The following is a 22681-nucleotide window of genomic DNA, read 5'->3' on the forward strand; positions in this document are numbered from 1 at the left end:
TTGTATCTGTTTCACAGGTTGAAGCTGTGTACTATTTTGCTGTTGCTGATGTGCCAGCCAGTTTGAAGCAGCTACTCCTTCAGAAGATGTCAGGGAGCCCTTGCCCTATTCACACTGTATCTTTCAATTCCACCGGGCCAGAAACTCTAATGTTTATGAAAGAATTGAGCCATCAGACTGGCGGCAGGTATGAAAGGAAATTTACTGTTGAAAAATATCTATAGTTAAGTTCTTTATCCCCACTGTAATACCTCACCCTGTTTTTTTCTACCCTGATTCACGTCCCCTCTAATAGTAGTGGCAGTTTTTTAAAGTATGTCTTGCTGTCTAAGCTTGTCGTGTGGGTAGAAAATACTGTGGAGAAGGGTGAAGTTGACATTTTGATCTGCATCTTCATGAAATGTCATTTATTCCAAATATTGTTGGCGATACCTCCCCTCCAACAATTAATTTCACCAGGGTTGGTATTATTGTAGTCGTTCAAGGTGCCATCTTCAAGATCTCATGCTTCCTTCAGAAACTGGTTTCTTAGAAGCAATAATTGACTTCTTGTAAAAACAAGTCATCAGGTCCTCATGTCTGTCATAAACACGAGTAGCCATTAGTCACATCCATCACCCCTTTGCTCCATCCTTGTCAAAGTGTTTCCCCTTTTACAGTTCAGGGCACTCTGCACTCTACAAAAGGTATCTGTTGCTACAAGACCCAAATGTGAATACTGTGGCAAACGGCTACCCCATAATGGGAATCCTCCCTTGGAATGGACTTAACTGAGGTGTGCCCCACACTCCAACCTTATAGGTCTGTAAAGGATGGAACGGTAGATGTAGCATAACATATCACAATCACAAATTGTTTTACTGAAGTTAAAGGAATAGTGCGCTCAAAAATATTATTGTCCTGAGCGTTCGGGCATGTGGTTTTAAGCATATGTTGATCGATCGGAAAAACATTTCCTATGCACCTTACCGTAGTTTTCCTCACTTTTACACATGTGAAATCAGGGCGTGGCCATCTTGTGCTAATCTTATCCGTTTATCCATCACCCTAAGGTGAACTACCCTGGTGGCACTAAACCATATCCCCACCCCTGAATCTGACATCACCATTCCTAGCGATATTCTACGCCTATCTCCATGATGTTGCTGTGCAGCTTAGCCAAACGCGCCCAGTCATCACCTACTTGTTGACATCAGTTGATGCAGAACCCGGAATATCAACACACATCCTCTCACGCAGAGCGCGTCCCAATTCTGAATACAAAACAGTATTTTAAAAGGAAACTGCAATAATCTGCAATTTAGAATGTGCTTTTATTTCACAATAAACGCTCTGAGATTATCCGCCGATTTCCATATTCAACCACATTGGTAATTTCTTTCTTTGTTCTCGATCCACCAATGTTTATCGTGAGTCACACGGTGTTCCTTTGGGTATAAGAAGCGCATTGGACGCACCGTGAATCGCAAGGCTTCGGCATCAGCTTGTTGCTAGACCACCGTAAACGATGTCAAGTTTCTCCGTGTCGCTCATACCGCGAAAGGGCATATCAGCCTGCGGCGATCGTCCCAAAACAGCGTGATGGAAAGCCAGCCATTTAGGTGCATGTGCAACTGCCTGCTGAAGAAGCGATCCATTGGTATATGCAACGGATGACATTCGCAGAATGGGAGGATGTAGCTGTGTGGAAAACATAACAGAAATGTGTCTCAGTAGCTAGTAGTTCTTTATTCTAATTGATCAATTTACACATTAATTATGCACCGTGTGAAAACTAATGATGAACACAAATGTGAAACAATGGAAACACAGAGAAAACATTGTAGAATGTTGGAGTCCACGATGTGCTTGAGAGGTTAGTGCTATGGAGTATGTTTAGCTCGCAATGGGATGCCGATGCGGAAGCCGACGGAAGAATTCGAAGAACACATAGATGGCATTTTAACGGTATATTAGCGTAGAATTTGGCGTTGGTGGAACCTGTAGGAACCCAGGCATGGACTACATGCATTTCGGTGCTGTACTGCCCACGTGCCCTCGACAAAGGCAAGTACACACAGGTTGTTTTTGCGCGTCATTACAATATGCCAAAAACAACAACCCATTACAATGTTAGCCAGCAATACCGGTCATAAAATGAAACCTTGACTGGTTCGTCTATGAACTCGTCTATAGTAAAACGTACATAATATTCAGTATTTCCATTCTCTTGGCGTAACCCAGAGTGTCCGTTCAGATCAACACATTTTTCTAAAATTAAATCACATGTTCCTTTGTCCAGTTTTGGAATGGTGAACCTTATCAAATTTGATGATATTATACACCTCCCTTCATTCACTCCATTGCAAATCCTTCCCTTTCTTCCAAGGACGAAAAACAATCAACCCTGCTTAGAAGTGCCTATGCAAAGTTTGCTTTTGGTGAAGGGAAGCCACAAATCAGAAACATACAGTGTATGATGCGTGGGTGTGCACAGCTCACAAGCAAAAATCAAACACGGTGACCTTCACTCCCATGGGAGCGATTAGCCCTGCAGACCAACGTGGCATTTGAAATATTTTTAAAAAGAAACAAATTGTTTGCTGGCATCCACCAATGCAGTGCAAAGTTTATAGTGATTTACTTATTTTATGAAAACAGTTCCAGTTAGTGTCCTCCCCATTGTCACATCTGCGTGCACCGTGTTTTTGAGGAGCAATGTGCTCTGCGGATAACGTGAGACACTCACAAGTCATAAATAGAAGTGCCCTTTCATCTTCACTGAACTTCGTGCGCACTAACAAATGTTGGAGGAGAGGCGGTATATCCCGCCCCCCTGAACCATTCTCGTATCAGTCCAATAACGTCTAAGCTAAGGTGGGAGACACCTCCACCACTCCTGTACCTATTTGCATCACCCAGGTTTCATATAAGTCTATTAATGCTCTGATAATGTTTATGTTTTGAACCTCATTTTGTTTACTTCCAAATGCCTTATTTTTAGAGTCCCTCGCCCGTCTGGTGAACTGCTCACTCTTCCAGCGCCTCGCATAGCCAGCCCCCACCAACGGGCCGGAACACTGCTGAATGGAAACACACTTATGTGGATTGCAGGGGCACGGTCTGCTTCACGGGAGAATGCCTGGAGACAGCGGGTCCGGGGAAGCCATGTATACAATGGCCCTTGCGCATAAGATACCTTCGAAGTGTACATGCTGTTTGGCACCTTGGCCGTTCCCGCCCTGCCAGCCCTGCCAGGACAAGTGAGCATGTCCTTGATTCAATGAAAAATTGAAACAACTATTCATAAAAGTTCAGTTGTATTTTATTTTGTTGCTGATGTTGATGGCACAAATGTACTACACATTGTATACTTCTGGTTGCAGCACATTGTGGGAAAATCCCCTGTACTGACCGCTGTCACTGGGGAATGTGGCTCTAATGGCCCCAACCACACATGCAGATATTACTCATGGAACGCGCCTCCCATGAAGCCACCATGTAAACGCACGATAGGCCACCAGCCTGTACCACCTGTGAAAGAGAAAGATACAAACTGTATTTAAATGAACAGGATAAGTGTATCAAACCTTAATTGAAGATGCAATCTTGTATCCTATGGCATAGTTGCCAGTACAAATGTTACTCCATGGATCAATCAACTTGTGCTTTAAAGTGTACACACATTACAAAAGTAAAAACACATGCAATCCGTAACATTTGGGGCACAGCGAAATATTGTTTCTTGGTTGTACGTGAAAGACACAAAGATGACCACTATGATTTCCCCAAATCGGGAGTGATGTATTGAATAGCAAGACTACATTAATTTGGCAGTGATAGATCAAAGTTACGACAATATAGGAAACAATGTTTAAAAATTGGTGACAAGGTAGGCGCTCTGTTACCAATTAAGTTTTCCTGCATTAGCTTCTCCTCCAAATGCACGTTTTCATGACTCCATCAATCTTCAGGGAGGCTGTGTTTGTTTTTTCAGGCGTGTCTTCATTTCTTTTTCATGTCTGGCAAGTTAATTTACTCTAAGGATTCTGGTACTTGTATTTTTCGCACTTCATTTTTCTTGCAGGTGGCTGGAAACAACTCCCTCCTTAGCACAAATCTTCCCCTTGATGGGGTGAGGGGGAAAGCCATGGTTGTGGCTCTCTATTGTAAGGCATGATGGCCCTGCTGATGCTGCCTGTTGAGCCCGGGACTCCTGGAACAATGTTTAAAAATTGGTGACAAGGCAGGCGCTCCTGAGGAGAAGCTAATGCAGGAAACCTTGACTGGCAACAGAGCGCCTGCCTTGTCACCAATTTTTTAATATAGGAAACAAATATGAAATGTCAGTGGCCTAAGTGCCATCAGATCTAGAGTACACTTACTCGTTACTTAGATTGCGAGGGCGAACTGTTGCGCGAAGTTCGTGCATAAGCACCATCATAATCTTCAACACGGACCTTTTGGGGCAGGCTGCCCTGAAGTCATGAAGCTTGGTAATGCATATCGGTTGTGTGTCTTCTTCTAATATGTAGGCCAAGCATCCAGAGTTTTCTCGGCAGCAGCAGTTCTCCTGCTCGGTTGGCATGACCTTGCACCGGTACACCAGGTGGAAACCTCATCCATGTGACTAGGCTCAGGCTCTTGATCCAGTGATTCGTCCTCCCAACTGTCGTCCGAAGGCCTTTCGTTTCCACATCTTTCTCTTTCGACTAATTCTGCCTCGGAATACTCCGGCTCGTACTGGTAAGGCTGTATTGTTGCCATCGTACGACAAAATTAAAATAGATAGTAATGATAGTACTAGTATCTGTTTGCATGGGCTACGAGCAACAAAGAAGGCTGAACAGAGCAGAAACGAGCCACAGGATACACAAAAAAGACAGTGAAACGCTTGAAAAAGCAACTCTGATGTTGTCTGATTAGAAGCGGTCTGTTTATACTTATTGAGGAAAGAGGAGTTCTGCCATTTCCATGGAGACACGTCTTTACTTGGAGCGCAGAGAATGTTGACACGAGGCGTGCATTGGCATTGTGAAATGGGCCGTATGCGTCTAGTGAGGTCAGCTTCAGGGGCGGGGGATATGATTTAGTGCCGCCAGGGCAGTTCACCTTAGGGTGATGGATAAACGGATAAGATTAGCACAAGATGGCTGCGCCCTGCTGCCTGATTTTGCATGTGTAAAAGTGAGGAAAACTATGGTAAAGTGCATAGGAAATGTTTTTACGATCGATTAACGTATGCTTAAAACCACATGCCGGAACGCTCGGGACAATAATATTTTTGAGCGCATTAATCCTTTAATGATCATAAAATTTGCCATTTATTATTATAATTAATTTAATTTGATGTTCCAGTTTATTTTAATAATAACATTTCCTAGTCTTTTGTCAGGAGACGTGTCTTAAAAGGAAATTACTCCATGCAATTCAATGATACCTCTCAAGTATGTCTATTTCATGTACAAAGAATCCTAAACAACAATATAATTATAAATACACAGTTCATGGGCCAAATAGAACCTCTAACATTTCATCACTTTCCATACAATTAGCAAAGTACTTAGAAGCTATAGAGCTATTGTGCTTACTTTAATTATTAATCAGCCACCTCCTCCCCTGCCATGCCTGCCAGATGCACTGGGCCAAAGAACATTGTGCCAAAGAAGGGCTTGTTGTCTACAAAAGGACAAGGCAGGGCCGACCTCCTAAATCAAGTCATTTCTGAAATTGAAGAACTAGACAATGTTTAGAAGTGGGGAGTGAAGCCCCAGAAACTGAAGCAATCGTTACAGTGGCTGAAGTGGAAGGGTCTGACCCGTCGCCTATTCCCGAGTTGGAGCCAGTTGAGGGCCACCCACTTAGCAGAAATTTCCTGGCGGGAAGTAAGAACAGTTTAAAAGCTTAGCTACAGTGCCCAAGGGGTGCAGTTAGAGGACCCGATAGGAGGGATGCACCTTCCCTAAACCATACAGATTGACAACTGTACCAGGTCAGGCTTGCTGTGGGAAATGCCTGAGTTAAACCTAGGAATATGGGAACTGGCTTCACCAGACACTGAGCGGAGTGTGACAATTCAGAAGTAGGTCTTGCTGTGTCTGTGCTCCCTAGGATGAAATTGTTTAAGAATGGGTGGGTGTTCACTCTTTCGGTGAGAGAGAACGTTTCTTTCCAAACAAAATAATAGGTCGATGATAACAATAAAATATGGGGCACTTTTAACGATTTATATGGATAAAGCTGTTAATTATATCTAGATAAGACTTGGCCCTTTCCTTCCCTCACCTCCCAGCTTTTTTTTCTTTCGTTAACTATACGTAGTTAAACTCTTGCACGATGGATTTATATATTGTATGATGATAAATCGTTTAAAATGCTTTATTTGAAACTGAAATTTTGGTATGGAAAATGAAATAAAATATTTCCCCCCCAAAAAAAGAATGGGGGGGGTGAACTTAGTAAAGGGAAGAAGAAAGTGAAAAAATATCATGAGACACTAAATTCCACGAAGCTTGCTTTACCAGGGATTGCTGAAATAATATTTATTTATTTATTTCCATTTATAAAGCGCACAAACTGCCCTCGGGCATCGAGGCGCTGTTACAGCATTTTCACTTGGCAGCAGGTTAAAACATAGTTACAATACTTAGGTACAGGTTCAGAGGTTAGGTACATACGCTGCTCATGTTCCAAGGTTACAGGGCAGACAGCGGAGCAAGTGCGGTTTACTTGAATAGTTTGGTTTACAGTGCCTTTCTGAAAGCCATGAGGGAAGTTTCTGTTCTGGGTTAAAGTGGAAGTGAGTTCCAGGATTTTGGTGCTAGTACCTTGAAACTGGACCCGCCGGCTTTGCTTCTGTTAAAGGTAGGAATTGTGAGTTGGTGTGAGTTTATGTCACGTTTACGTCTGAGTGTTTGAACTTGGTGTATTCTTTCAACTAGATAGGTGGGTGCTGATTGGGATAGGCATCTGCGGGTTATTGTAAGTGTCTTGAACAGTATGGGCTCTCTGATGGGGAGCCAGTGGGCCTCTTTTCTTGCCTGAGAGATGTGCTCTCTCCTAGGAATGCTGAGAGCTGCTCTAAGTGCATTGTTCTGAGCATTTTGTAATCTGTTGATGTTTTTGGTGGATGTGCCGAGTAGGAGGACATTACAATAATCTAGTTTTGCACCTATGGTTGCTCTGGCGATGTTGAGACAATTTTTGGGTGAGACGTAGGGTTTTACAGCATTGATAATTTTGGTTGTGAGTGCTGCTGAAGAGGAGATATAGCTGACTTGTCTATCCATAGATAGGGTTGAGTCCAGAAAGACTCCAAGAGTTTTTACAGCAGTCGAGACTGTGACTACTTCTCTATTTTGAAACTGCAGTAGTTCTTGTCTAGTTTTTTGAGGGTCTCCTTGCGGCCAACCAGTAGGATTTCGGTTTTGTCTCCATTGAGACAAATGCCATTTGCTGCCATCCAGGCCTGAATGATGGCATATGTGTTTTGTAGGGTAGTGAGCTCATGTGCGTAGTCACCAGTAAGTGGGAGAAGAATTTGTGTATCATCGGCATAATTGGTGAACGTTATGCTGAAATCTTCTAGGTCATTGAATAGTTGTAAGGTGAAAAGGATGTAGAGTGTGGGGGAGGTACATGAGCCTTCTGGAACACCACACCCAATAGGGGACGGAGCGGCTGATGTCTGGTCTGAGAAGACCCTCATGGCTCGGCCTTCGAGGAAGGATGTTATCCAGGTGGTGGCCTCATGCGAGAAGTGTGCAGAGTCTGTGAGGTGTTTCCCTAGGATCTTCTGGTCAACCAGGTCGAACGCTGCAGATGGGTCAAGGAGCAGGAGGAGTGCTGATTTGCCCTTGTCCATGTTTGCTAGTAGTTGATTTTTTAAGTCAAGCAGGGCTGACTCAGTGCCATGCCCGGGACGAAAACCAGATTTCCTCTTTCTTAGTATGTTGTGCAGCTCGAGGTAGGATTGGATCTGCATATATGCAGCTTTGTCAAGGATTTTCAACAAGAAAGGCACCGTGGTGATGGGCCTGTAATTGTTTGGGGAGTCAGGGTCCAGTGAGGGCTTTTTTAGCAGTGGCCGGACCCAAGCTTCTTTAAGGGAGGATGGAACAGTGCCAGATGCGAACAAAGCATTAATGATGGCTAGTGCTGCAGCACAGTCTTTGATTATGCTTGCTGGACAGATGTCCCCTTTGCATAGTGATGGCTTTATATGCATCATGATTGATGTGACTTTAGGGATGGTTACATTTCTGAAGGTAAAAAGCGGTGGGGGCTTGGGGTCTAGAAGGTTAGGAGAATTGGGTTCAGAAGTGGTAGGTGTAGATGGTGTGGTTTTGGGTAGGTTGTTGAAGTTGGTTTTGATCTTTTCTTGGAGTAAATTGATTTTACCCAGCATAGCATGTTGGATGTCATTACACCATTTCTCGTCCTTTACTGTTTGATGTGTGGAAGAAGGGGGGACAACCAACTCATTGAAGATGGCGAACAGTTCCTTGGATTGGGATTTAGCTTTGTCAATTCTAATGTTGTATGCAGCTGCTTTTGCTGAGGCGATGGAGATTTTGTATTGCTTGGCAATGGAAAGGTAGGAGTCATGAGTGGAGTCAGACGGGCAGGATTGCCATTTCTTTAGGGCTTGCCTTTTGTGTACTTTTACGTTGAGGAGGTCTTGATTGTACCAGGAGTTGGTGTGTTTGATATTTTTTGCTCTTTTTTCTCTACAGGAGCAATGGTGTCAACTGCTTCTTTGAGAGTGGAGTTGTAGATATTGACCAGTTATGTGTATGAAAGTACGTTTTTAGGTTGTTCCTGAGTGATGAAAGGTAAATGTGGTAAAGAGAATGTATTCATGATAAATAGAAATGGCTAGATCAGAACTACTCATCGACTGCGCACGTTTCTTTAATGGATCGCTTTCATGTGTGACGAGTAGTGTTGCGGACCTCTGTTAGTGTCAGGATTTTACCCATTGGTAATTTAGGCCGTTCAGCAAGAGTCGTGTATTCACTCCTGTTTACTTGACCTGTGCTATTGATCCATATCTCTTAGAAGCCATCATATAGCTAGCCTGTGGCATTTTCTATTCTGAAGGAACTGCAGATGACTTGAGGGCACATTCATGGGCATAGCTGTACTTGTCTTTTGAGGAATTACCCTCACTTCAGCGGATTTTAGGGTTCCTGCTAGGGTGGCAGAAGGTGTATGCCTATACTCACGTTACAGATCAAGTGGGAGGAGTATTTGTTGGATCATCACCCCAAATATTTGAAAGAAGAAGAAGCTTTGCACTGTCGGCCTGGACAATCTCTACCACAGCATCACTGTAGGCTGCAGACCGGTTACTGCACAGCCACCTGAGGTGACGGTGGCCCCATCATCTTTGGTGCTTCCAAAGCAGTTTTGCAACATAAGATCTTGTGCAACGTTAAGCACTGCTGGATACAATGGTAACCTGGCCATCGTTCCCTGTCTTACCCACTTTTTAAAATTGTGGCAGGCCGCAGCACCCGGTTTAATTTTTAATTACATCAGATACTTCAGGTTTGTTTCAGAAAGAGGAAACCGTTTGAAGATACAGTCAAACCTCCAAATTTTTTAATCCAGTCCATGCCAGTGAATTATTGAAATGTGCACAGAATATTTCTCCAGCATTGGATCTTTCATGGATTCACATGGTGTGAATATGCCCAGTCGTCAGGCTAGGAATCCCCGGTTACTTTGACTTAGTAACTTTCCTATGGTAAAACTTGAAACCTTGAGTGTGCCATCGATGTCGTTGTGGGTGCTTTTGGTCCCCACGAATGGGACGTTGAGTGTATAACTCCGCCCCAGCAGCTTCCCCTCAGATTTCAACTGTCATCTAAGCTGTTGGGATTCTGCGTGTTTCTTTCCTCAGAGAAAATTACGTTCGTCAGAAAATTAACATTTCTTCAAATTTCAACATTCGGAGCAACGACGTCTACACACACACAGTTCAGGTTACAACCATGGAATCTTCAGGACCAAAGAAGTCCTTATTTAGGCCATGCACCACTTGCGGCCTAAAAAATGTATATGAGGGTGACAGACATAGGGAATGTCTTTACTGCCTCTATTCTGTGGATGGATGTGACATCTGCCAGGTTTTCTCGCAAAAAACACTTAAGGACTGGAACCGTCGCCTAATCTGTTGGCTCACTGAAGGAGCCTATCCGGCGTCAGAGGTTGGGTCATCATGGAGTGGGAGAGCAACCGCTCCCTCTGACAAGAGGTCAGATTTGAGGAGCCGGTGGCGAAAAAACAGAAGACAGGTGAGGCAAATCATCGTCGAAGTCCACAATGACGGCATCGGTGACGACAACTTCGTCAGGGTCGACAGCTTATCTCTCGTTGACGACCAACTCGTCAACGACCAAAAGAAATCATCCGGAGAAAAGCCTACGCACCCATCGACCATCACTATGACAGAGATTTCAGAATTACCGATGCAGGGCAGTATATTGCCCCCCAAAGTTATTTTGAAAACCCCAACTGGAGCCATGATGGAGCATGGCCAGGATTACCTGGGAATGTCTCCCATAGATTACCCAGATATCATGCCAGAAGAGATTTTGCAGCATGAGATTACGTCAAATTTTGAGCCTTCGCCAGAGGAATGTCCAGGTGTCATTGATTCCGATCCTGAAGAAGGAACTTCCAATCCTGTCAGGCTCACCTTGTCTCTGCAGGGACTTTGGGGCACGGTTGCACCCCTCCCTGGAAGTGAATTCCCCTTGTCAGGCTTCTTCCCCTGCTCGTGTGCTGTGGACTGCGCTGGTTGTGGACACTGATCCTGCAAGGATATGAGAGATTGTGAGAATGCTGCTGTATGACTGCTGTCTCTTTTGAATCCTTCTTCTCAGAATGTGGTGAGCATGTGCCAACCCATATAGTCTCACCTGTTGATTGATGATGGTGAGCTCTCCGTCCTGCTTCTCACTGCAGGGGCGCTTTTGATGGACCGAGTTCCTTCACTGGCCCATGTACGTGGCAGCCCAGACCGGCTGTGGCTGAACCACTCCTGAAGGTAAGTGTCTTATGGCTTTTAAATATTGTAATGTTGATTCTTGATTATTGTCCGTGTCCTTTTAATGTTGTCTTTCCTCTGCTTTCTCCCAATAGATGAAATGCGGCCCAGCAGTAGTTGCGGTGCATGAAGCGAGGCCAAATGGGAAGATAATGGAGTCCACAATGCTCCGACAGCAGGTGAGTGTTGGTTTAAGGTTAAGCGCAAGGATTTGTCTAAGCGCGACCTTAAACGTAAAGTCTCAGTGAATTCAAACCTTGTCTTCATCTTTTTCTCTTGCAGGCATCGTCTGTCACGACGTCGGGCTGGAGCGCTTCTTTCTGCAGGTCTGGAGATGGAAGATGAATGCCAGAGTCCACGATGATGCGTCCCGAAGGAAGCAGATTCCTCGGTAAGTGCTGCAGCTGGTAGCAGGAAACAACGTAAGATGCGCTCTGGTGAGTAGCTGAAAACAGGTAAAATGCGCTCAGGCTGGTAGCTGGAAACAGGTAAGGTGCGCTCAGGCCGGTAGCTGGAAATAGGTAAGATGCGCTTAGGCGGCGGTGAGCGTTATGCTGCAATAGCAGAAAAACGTAAAGCGTGTGCACGAGGGCTGAGCAGGCTTATATAGCCTAGCTCTGGCCACGCCCATTAGTCCTGACTCATCAGCCCCACCCTGCCACTCCTAAAGGATGCTTACACGTGCACTCTGACTCTCCCCAGCAGCCACACCCAACCGAATGCACGTGGGTGCCCCTGCAGGGGAAACAAAGTACGTGCACCAAATAAAAATGTGCTAGTGCACAGTTATTTATGAGCCTGGAGCCAAAGGCGCCAGGACTGAGTCCAGCTGGGCCCTCCATGTTGCATTGTTCCCAAGGGACAATTAAAGGTTGTGTTACCCCTTGCTCTCGTGTCCTGATGGTGCAGGGTCTGGGGTTCCGGGCCCATAGCCATGACAAATCCTCCTATCCAAGGACCATCTAGAGAGGAAGAGACACCACTAAGGTTTCAGACACCTACTTTGCCATCAACACCTGCTGGAATGGGCAGTATGCATCCACAAAACCCCCTTATAAACCCACAATCCTTGCTTTCCCTGCAAGTGATTACAACAATACAGTCTCTTTTGGGGCAGCTTGATGCCAGGCTTCCGCTCCCTCATGCTCAGACAATTGGGCCATATGGAGAAGATCAAGTTAACCCACAGCATCAAAGGGACCCAACCCATCCCTGTAGAGACCAGGGCATACTCCCTAGGATTCAAACACCTCCTAGACCTCCACCTCCACATGGATTTAGTCCACGTAGGAGAGAGCATGAAGAGGGGGAATGGTTGACACAGACCAGGACACTGGTCCGAGGGATACAAGTTCCACCGCCTCCTCGTCTCCACGCAGAGCCGACATGTGGGACACAGATGATCCTGACCAAGACGTGCAGGGTAGCCTGGCTCAACCTTCGCCTCCAGATGACATTGGGGCGTTTTACTCCATGATGTTTAAAGCATGCCAGAAGTTTGGTCTGATTCCAGAAGAGGAGAAGAAAAGACTGTTTCCTCTTCGACCACATGGGTAAACACAGGAAGGCAGTGTTTTCCATACCCATTCTGGATCACATTTGGCAGGAGGGCCTTCGTACTCTGAAGCATCCTTTTACAGAGCCGGCATTTAAAGGTAGGCTGGATAAGAAGTTTAAGGCTCCAGACACAACACCAAAATGCCTCACCTCGCAACCCGCTCCATAGTCAGTCATATCAGCGGCAGCAAGCTGCAAGGCTTGAACGTAGCATAAGTGCGCCACTCCACCACACAATGAAAACAGGAAAATGGATGCCTTCTCACCATTGGTGCAACAACTGTCAAAGCAGCAAATGCCCTGGCGAAAGTTGCTCTATATGATAAAGAGATGTGGCACCATCTGTCTTCTATGTTGGAACACTTGCTGGAACAGCTGAGGAAAGAAGCCATGCCGCTGGTGCGTGACGGGGAGAAAGCCTCGAATCAGCACAGCACAGCACAAAGTCATTGATTTGCCATGTGAAGGGGAAAATCTGTTTGGGGAGAATATTGATGAGGCCCTAAAAGCCAAGAAGGCAGATTCGGACACTGCTATGTCTCTTACAGCCCTTCAGGGCAGGCAGCCGTTTCACTCCTTTCGAGGAGCCTCAGGTAATTCAAGATTCTCAACCTCTAGAGACAACAAGAACTATAGTAGGCCCGGATACTACTCTCAGGGTTACAAGATGAACTACCAATCTTCCCAGCGCAACAGGGAATACCATAAAGGGCAACGAAAGCACGGATCTGCCACCTCCCAAAGAGGTAGGCAAAATAAGGTACAACAATGACTGCATCAGGGGCTGACAGGTGGGGGCAAATGTGGCTTTCTACCTCGATGAGTGGCAAACAATAACGAAGGACAGGTGGGTTCCAGATGCAATCCAGTACGGCCACTTATTGGAATTCAAACACACTCAAATCCCGATACCTCCCATGAAGTTATTTCACCCCCACCTTCAGGTTTACAGCAGGAGGTACGTCAAATGCTAAGAAAACGAGCCATCGAAAGAGTTCCTCCTTCAGCAAGAGGAAAGAGAGTATACTCCAGGTACTTCGTCGTCAAAAAACCAGATGGGAAGTAGCGCCCTATCCTGGATTTACAAAGACTAAACAAGAACATCAAAAAGCAGAAGTTGAAGATGCTAACCCTCCAGGTGGTCATAAAAGCCATTCAGCCCCATGAATACCTTGTGGCGGTAGATTTCAAGGATGCATACTTCCACGTGCCAATTCATCCAAGGCACCGAAAGTACCTCAGATTCATGGTCGGTGAGAGCAATTATAATGTTTGTCTACAGTCATTCGGCGTGAAATCAGCACCCAGAACGAACATTCACAAAGTGCCAGGCACCGGTAGCAGCCTTCTTCCGAAAACAGGCCCACCACGTCTACCCGTACTTGGATGATTGACTGGTTCGAGGTTCAACGTATCAACAAGTCTTGTCGTCTCTCAAACAAACAGAAACACTGCTCCAACAATTGGGCTTTACAATAAATTATACAAAATCCTGCACAGTTTCCTCAAGGAATTTGGTTTTCCTGGCGCTCAATTGCTTATGGACCAGAGTCTTGTCAGACTCTCATCAGTGAGAATCAAGAAATTGATAATACTAGCGAACACGTTCACGCCAGACAAGCTAGTCACAGTCTGCACATACATGGCTCTCCTTGGCACCATGTCCTCCTGCATTCCTCTAATTCCCCACTGCAGACTGCACATGTGTCAGTGCAAACGTTTCTGGCTACCAGATTGTGCCAAATCCAGGGTTCCTGGTCAGACAAAGTTACCATCACTCAGACTCAATCAAACACACTGAAGTGGTGGACATACACCTGCAATATTGCGAAAGGGATGCCCCTGCTGGAACCAAATGACCATTTTACGATTGTGACCGATGTCTCCCAGGCGGGATGGGGGCTGCACCAAGTCAAACGCCTCTGGACCCCCGAGGAAGCCGTCCTCCACATAAATGTGCTGGAATTACAGGCAGTGCATTGGGCTCTAAAATCCTTCCTCCCACTAATCAAGAATTCAGTGGTTCGTGTCCTCACGGACAACACAATCACAATGTTTTATCTACAGAAACAAGGCGTAACTCGGTCAAGCACCCTGTCCCAAGAAGCACAGACCATCTGGCATTGGGCCATCCAACACAACATTCTACTTCAAATCTTCAACCTGCCGGGGATACAGAACAAGCAAGCAGACACCCTCAGCAGGGATTCCTCACAGTCGCACGAATGGCAACTGCACAACATCCAGATAGCAAGATTTTCTCAATGTGGTGTCAACCCCTCTAGAACATTTCGGCACTCTCGACAACAAGCAGTGTGCGAAATTTGCAAGCAGGATTCCTCATCCCGACTCTGAAGGGGACGCATTTTCGTTCCCATGGAACGGCGTGTTCGCATACGCGTTCCCTCCATTTCCTCTCATCGGGAAAATGATACAGATGATACGCAAAGGTCACTGCAGAATAATCTTGGTATCTCCTTACTGGCCCAGGCAGACCTGGTTCTCGGACCTCCTACAACTGGCAGTGGACGATCCAATCCATCTAGGATCTCATGCCATTCTTCTATTCCAGAACAACGGGGTGATTTTTCATCACGATCCAGGCTCTCTCAAATTAACAGCGTGGCTCCTGACCACGCCGAATTCGGTCATTTGAATATCCCTCAAGACTGTCAGCGCATTCTAGCAATGGCTAGAGCCCCTTCTGCCAACATTTCCTGTAGCCGAAAATGGAAAACATTCTGTGCATGGTGTGCACAAGAACCCAATCTACGGCCGCTAGTTATACCACCTTATCAAATCCTTCGTTATCTGCTAAAGTTAGCTCAAGAAGTTCTAGCAATCTCTTCCATTAAACTGCAATTTCTAGATTTACATGGAAAAGAAGATCTTCCCTCTCTACAGTGACAGGCTAATCAAGCACTTCTTAAAAGGGCTTTTTCGTACCTTTCCGCCAAAGAAAAGGATTCCAGCTGCATAAGATAGGTTTCATCTACAATCTCCTTCTGCCACTCGAAGGCCAATAAGCCATTGCAAACGGCACCCAGAGCGCACTCCACTAGAGCCACGGCTGCCTCGGCGGCTCTCTGGTCTGGTGTACCCATCAGAGACATTTGCCAAGCGGCAACATGGGCAGTAACCCAAACATTTACCAGGCACTACTGCTTACATCAGCAACACGCTGAAGACGTGAAGATGGGACGAGCAGTCCTTAAATGGCTGTTCCCTTAAGGTAAGCCACGCAGCTTTCTGGGGTTGTTTCCTTTCTCTACTTACGTATGTGAACTTCTTGCATTAACGCAGGAAATTTGAAAGTATCTAATCTGTGTTTGCCTGGTTTATCACCTCCTAACATGTATACTGCTATAAAATCTATTCAAAGCATGTGAATCCATGAAAGATCCAATGCTGGAGAAGGGAGTCGTTTCTGACCTGTAACTCAATTTTTCCAGCATTGGTAGCTTTCATGGATTCACATGCGTCCTCCAGCCTACCCCCTACAGGCAAACATCTTCTACAGGTTTATGTCCTCTAGCTGGAGTGGTTAGAATCTGAGGGGCAGCTGCCGGGGCGTAGCTACAGACTCAATGTCCCATTGGTGGGGACAAAAAGCACTAACAACAACGTCGATGGGACACTCAAGGTGTCTAGTTTTTCCATAGGAAAATTACTAAATCAAAGTAACCGAGGATTCCCAGCCTGACGACAGGGAATATTCACAACATGTGAATCCATGAAAGAAACCAACGCTGGAGAAATGTAGTTACAGGTAAGAAACTGTTATATAATACACCTGTTTCTCAATTGAAGGGGTGAGGAGGATGTGCATCAATTCTCTTTCATGTTCAGGTTGCACACAGGGTTCAGGTAAACCTAATACCTGTGGAATATTTTCGACCACATTATGTAATCCATAAATGTACACCCTTGTTGGGTTTTTAAGAAATACAACTTTTTTTGCCTGTGGTCATTCTCATTTCATATGGAAACATATTTGGTATTCATTTCCAGAATTGCAGAGTGCAACAGATGTTGCAAAAATGAGCCGTAAAAGTGCCTGCTTTAATATCACTTTTTGAGCTTTGGGGCATTTCCCTTGTTTTTTCAGGCATAGCTTGGGCAAGAAACAGATTTACTGTTTCTGACTTGCTTGCCAGCTCCTCCTGCAAAAACCATATGGCTTTCGGTGTGCTTGGTATTTTCAGTAGGAATATTGTTAATGCACTTTTTGCACTGTGAAGGGCTAACACATGTATGGACATGTTTTCACCAGGTTTAACCTATTTCTTTTTGCACTTTTTGGTGCAAATTTTCACAATTTCTTGGGTTACACCTGAGTGCATGAAAGTGCAAACATAAGGTGTTCCCCGCCATGCAATTTAGACTGTTTAATAAATAACCCCATTGTGCTACTACTTTCGCTGTATTCACCTCAGATGTGTGACACTTTTAGACTCTTTAAGTGTTTTAGTGCACTTCCCACTATTAGGGGATGGAGTGCCCTTCTCGTCCACAAGGGACATAGTGCATTTCACTACTACCAATGAAGTAAAAAACTTGTGCACCTAGGAACCCCTTGCAGACGTTGTCAGGATCCCAAAGGGAACCCAACTCATGGGCCCTTCACTAAGCTTGACCCATAGAAATCTTGCCTTTTGTTACAGCAGTCTGAAGACCATTGCCTACTCTCCTGTCAGACCCTCATTGCCTCCTGCACACTGACACTGCTCCCTGTCAGGATGGTAACAAGTATAAAGAAGCCAAGACATAAACTGTAAAACTATTTTATTTGGAATAAAGATACACAGGATGGGCTATAATAGTAAAATGGGAGTCAGTAACTCAGAATTCTAGCTTTTCCCAACACATGAGCTTAACTCTTTCTTGGGCATGGGCTTCCTGCCCTAGTTACTCACTCCTCTCCCCTGAAAGGGCTTGGTTTGAGTTTTCCCCTTCCCCTTTAGGCAAATCCCCCAGTTTGGTCTTCTCACTTCTAGGTTTTAGGGTTTCCTGGGGCCTATCCCTCCAGGGCTTTAGAGATTCCCCACACCTTCCTTCTCCACTGTCCATATTAAGTTTGAATGCCCCCTTGAGCCTGTTTAATCAGTGTCCCTGGGTTTAAAGGGATCTCCCCACCTTTCTTCTTGCTTACTCAGGGTCGAACTGGGACAAGAAATATGCCCGGTCACCCAAAAAAAAGTGGCCTACCCCTCGCCTCATGACGCTTGACCTCTGATGACATCGTCATTTGACCCCACCCCAAAGTGACATCCCGGGAAGCGAGGAAACACAACCTTTCAACCTTTCACCTCTTGACAAAACAGGAAGCGGCATCAAATAGCATTGTTCCTAAGTATACTAAATTACTGTGAATTCAAGCAGACGTCCAAGGCCAAATGATAATGTTATTGTATTTTTTATAGAACAAATATGCATACAATATCACCCAACATGTGTTGGTACTCATTTATCGACCTAAGTAGGATGAAAGGCTTTTTGAAAAAAAACTAAAATTGGAAAAATATATCTTTTTTAAATTTTTCTTTTCTCCAAACTGGCCCAGGCATGGGCAGAAACCGGCCCCCACTCCCTAGGGACGATTTCAGCCCAGCCACGGGCCGAAAGGCAGAGGGGCCAATCCGACCCTGTGCTTACTCCTGCTCGAGGTCTCCTCTTCCAATCAATGGAGGAGGGTCTTCTCACCTTCCTACTGTGCATGTTCCTCCCTAACCTTGGATCACCTGCACAGGGCCAACTGGAGCCATCTTGATCTGTCTATCTATCAAGGTTTCTTGCTCCACCTCCTCCTGGCATACTCCAACCCCCTTCTTGTAGTGTTAAATCTCCTCCCGACTATGTCCAATTCCTTCCTGGTGCTCTCCCATCTCCTTCTTACTGTCTCCAACTACCTCCACTTCTCCCTTTCGTATCCCACTTCTTCTCTAAACTATCCTCAAAAAGTTGTGAAAATATTCTTACCACCTCCTTAAGATCCCCAAAATCCTTCTGTTTTCCAACCCTCTTCTGTCATTCTTTACCAACCTCTACCCTGCTTCTTTATTTATTTATTTATTTATTTTACATTTTTAAAGCGCTCACACAGCCCGCGTGCATCGCGGCGCTGTTACAGGAATTGTTTTTGTTTATTTAGTTGCGTAATTGTTTTTATCTTAGTTGCGTATTTATAATGCGCTTAAACACCCCAAGGTTTCTAAGCGCGGACCTGGGGATCGAACCTGTGGCGCTCCGTGCCGTTTTGCTTCCAAGGCGCGCACGTTGCCGCTGAGCTATCCTCCCGGGACTACACCTAATCTCTCCTCTCCATTACTGCTCTCCCCTCTCCACTACTACTCTCCCCTCTCCATTCCATTATTACTCTCCCCTCTCCACTCCACTCCACTCCACTCCACTTTCTACTTAGTCACCCTGCTTTCACTCCCTCAATTACCAAACAACCACTCTCTACACTTCCTCTTAAACTTCCACTCACCCACCTTACATGCAAACTTAGAGCATAGTATTACTTGCACCAACCAGTAACTTACCTTCTCTCCAAAACGTCTCCACACTCCAGTCCACCATACTTCCTCCTTCTGGTCTCTTGGTCTGCAAACCTCTCCTCTGACCTCACCCAAGCAACCCACACCTTCCAGTTTCATGTCCCCCTTCTTATCCTCCCTCTCCTCGTACCATTGGACTTCGTCCCCTAGCCAATCTCGCCTTGACATCCCCGCCTGGCAGATGTTACAAGTGTCAAAAGCCGTAAAAAGGGGCTAAGCCCGCCCCTTTCTTCCACAAAGGGCCGTTGTGCTGGGAAAATAGGGGCTCTCTTTGGACAGAGTCCGATTTGTGTTAGGGTGCCACATTGTGGCACAGCTCAGGTTAAGTATAAGATAATCTTTGCTTTTGTTAAACTGCTCTGCGGCAAGTTCCTGATAGCTTGTGTTGGGAATTTCTGCTGTCTCTTTTGGAGGTTGTCCTACACTGGTGCTGGTGACTCATGCAGTCCATCTCTGGAAGCTGGGCAGGCTTTATGTGGCTTTGTTTAGTGGTTCTCTCGGAGTCCTCTGCTGGGAGGCTCTGGTCGCCTGTTGTGTTGCGGGCGGTCTGCCCAGAGTAGAAAACCAAGATGATATTAACTGTGATTTATTTTATCCACATAGCAAGCTACCGTTAGGGATTTTCTTTCCTTTAACCTGATCTTGTGCTCCGTAATTGTGACTTTCATAGCTCTCGTGGTCATGAAAATATAAGCAAATTCACAGGGACAAATATTCATATAAACTTTTTTAGTAAGACAACTATAAAAATGTCAGACGTCCATTTTTTGTCTAGATACTGCACAATGCTGGTTTTCCTGATATATTTACATGAGCTAAATTACCGCTTGGGAAGTGATCCAACATTTCTGCAAGTATCCATTGTACATTGATCGTTTTATTTGTTTTTTCTAACCCCGTTCTGTTGGGGTAAATGGGATAAGGGGCTGCGGGGGTGTCCCCTGCTCCCTTTAAAATAATATGGGGTTCGCGGGGGTGTCCCCCGCAGGTTCAATTGGTTAATATCGGCGCATAAATACGGCGCCATTCTTGTATGGTGATATTTTTGCATCGATGTTAACACATGGAACTAATAATGATTGATCACTTTTTTATTCTGGTAAAATGTCTAGAAAATGTATTGACACCGATGGGTTTGCGACGGAGCTGGGCTTCTTTTGTTTCAGCAGATGTTCATACCTGACTTTTCAGTCAACTGGTTATCAACATTTTCAGTAAGCCTGTGGAAAGTAATATTATTTTAAGAGCAAATGCTTATTTAAAGTAATCCTCCGTTTTACATCAATTTCTTCTTAATCTAAGACATTTTCCATCAGGGATATTATCATTTTGGCTTGTAGGATGTTAACAGCCATATTGTAAAAGAGTGTTTATTTCTGTAGGTTTCCTATATAAATGTATATAATGTATTCATAAGTAAATCAAGAAATGCAATCTCTTTTACACTCTGATTGTTTGTAAATTTAAGGTTTTGGATTATCTATTTTATTGGATTATGGCATGGTTCGAACAATTTTAGCTTCCCACTGTTCCCAATCCAAATTATGATAATGTTGTCCATTTCTGACACCTTGTATCACATATTATTACTAAAAGAATTAGCATTGAAAATACATTTATTTTCAAAATCAGACGAATAAAGATTAACAAAATAGGGTGTTGAAGCTGTACTCGTGGCTGCCCCCTTCTGCTTTAAATACAGTGGCACACTTAGAAGAACATGTTTTTGGGTGAATGCTATTGTCAACAATTCTACAATAAATTACTTGGCTACAGTATGTGGGGTAAATCTCATATTCAAAGCTGAATCAATTATAGTAATGACCTAATTTTGTGGAATATTGGTGTACAAAAAATATAACTGTTACCAATATTTACCTTGCATGGTTGAATCCATGTCCCCTGAAAGGTTACTGGCATATATAGAATCCTGTATAAGTGCCATTGCTTGTTTTTCAATGGCTGCACAAACCATACATTCAATGCATTCGAAATAGGTTTGAGGGGCGCTGCCAGCCGGCTCCCGATGCTGACGTGCTGTAGGCTCTGTCAGCCGGCAACCTTATATCCCTTAATGCTGCTGTTTTAATTAGTTGTGACCCCCATAAATCAGACGGTGTCATCCCCCTTATATCCATGACCGGCAGAGCGACGTAGCAGAGACCCGATTGCCTCCTGACCGAAGTTGGCAGCGTACGGCCTCCGTCACCGGCAGTCCGAAGATGGCGGTGGTGCCTGCACTTTAGGCCCTAACGGTGGACCCCTGCTGCTGATTGCTTGGCTTTGCAGTATCGGCGCTCGGAGCCCTCACCGGAGATTCCCTCTGAGGCGTGTGCTCCTCGCCGGGTCCCCCAGAGTCGTAGTCCTGTGGCCTGTGCCCGGCGTGCTTCGACTCCTACAAAAGCAGAGCGGTACGGCTCACGAGACCCCCAGCCTGGCCGCACCCCCATAGTAAGTGCGCCCTCCTTGCGGCTGGGGCTGAGTGCGTAGATCAGCAACCAAACGCGTGAGCGGAGTGCCCCCTCGGTCTGCACCAGCAGATCAGCTCCTGTTTCTCACACGTCCCTTCCCGCATTGGAGAGGGGGCGAGAGCGGTTCTGGAAAGCGATCTCCCACCTGGAGGGCTCCGCTCCCAAGATGTTCCAGCGCAGCCTCTCCCCCTCCTCCCTCATCATCACTTTGCATGGCGGCGTCCGCCTCGCTGGGTAGCCTCCTTGGGGTCTCCACACCTTTCCCGCAATTTCAAAGCTGCAGCATCCGGGTGCTGCCCGGGACGGGGGGTTGCCTTCTGCCAGCAGGGCAATGCAGCGTCCTCGCTGGGAAGTCGAGCTACCCCGGTGTCGCTTAAACAAGTGTATAAGGACTGTTTCTCAATGATGGCACTCATCTGATTTGGTGAAACCATAAGCTTACTTAATAGCCACAAACATTGATGCCATCCTACGCAGAATGAATTAGTGCCTCCTTGATAACTGTGATAACAATTGCCTGTTGTGGGAAATTAAACCCTGGTTTGGCCCTTTCGCTTGCACCCGGGAACTTGGGGAACTCTGTGTCCTTGTGGCAAAGCTGTGTACTCCCACTCTTACAGGCTACCATCGGCATGGGGCTGCTGGAACTCTCGAAGTTTGTGTGGACTGTCTCGCTCAGGACCAGCGTTGTACATGACCTCCCTCTTCCTATCTTCGGCACCTGTACTGGTTGTTGGCTCTCCCTGCAACACCACAAACCATATTCTCTGATGCTTAAATCCCCCATGCAATGCTAGCTCTTTTGTTGTCACTGGGCACCTTCTCCCTAGCCAAAATTCTCCAGCTGTCAACAGTGGGGTCAGATCCTCCTGGGTATAGTTCTGCACCAACGGATACTATACAGCAGCAATAACCTTCCACCCTTGCTATGCCTAAATTTGCAGCCAAGGCCAAGACAGCAGACATTAAATCTCTTCTAGCTAAGCAGAACGGCAAGCCTAAGCATCCGCAGGTTATTCGGGCAGAGATTCATTCTCCCCCACCCCGACCAGATGGAT

At 45.5% G+C, this 22681-nt stretch overlaps 1 protein-coding gene across 1 annotated transcript in view; it reads left to right on the forward strand.

The window, feature by feature from the left end:
* Positions 1 to 22681, forward strand: part of VWA3B (von Willebrand factor A domain containing 3B) — a 2300294-nt gene that overhangs the window by 155771 nt on the left and 2121842 nt on the right. Inside the window, exon 3 of the mRNA XM_069636259.1 lies at positions 18 to 187. Within this exon, the coding sequence (XP_069492360.1) occupies positions 18 to 187 (170 nt within the window). The remainder of the gene's footprint in view (positions 1 to 17; positions 188 to 22681) is intronic.

This window comes from Ambystoma mexicanum, chromosome 7p (assembly GCF_040938575.1).
Source record: "Ambystoma mexicanum isolate Mex_15411 chromosome 7p, UKY_AmexF1_1, whole genome shotgun sequence".
Taxonomy (NCBI): domain Eukaryota; kingdom Metazoa; phylum Chordata; class Amphibia; order Caudata; family Ambystomatidae; genus Ambystoma; species Ambystoma mexicanum.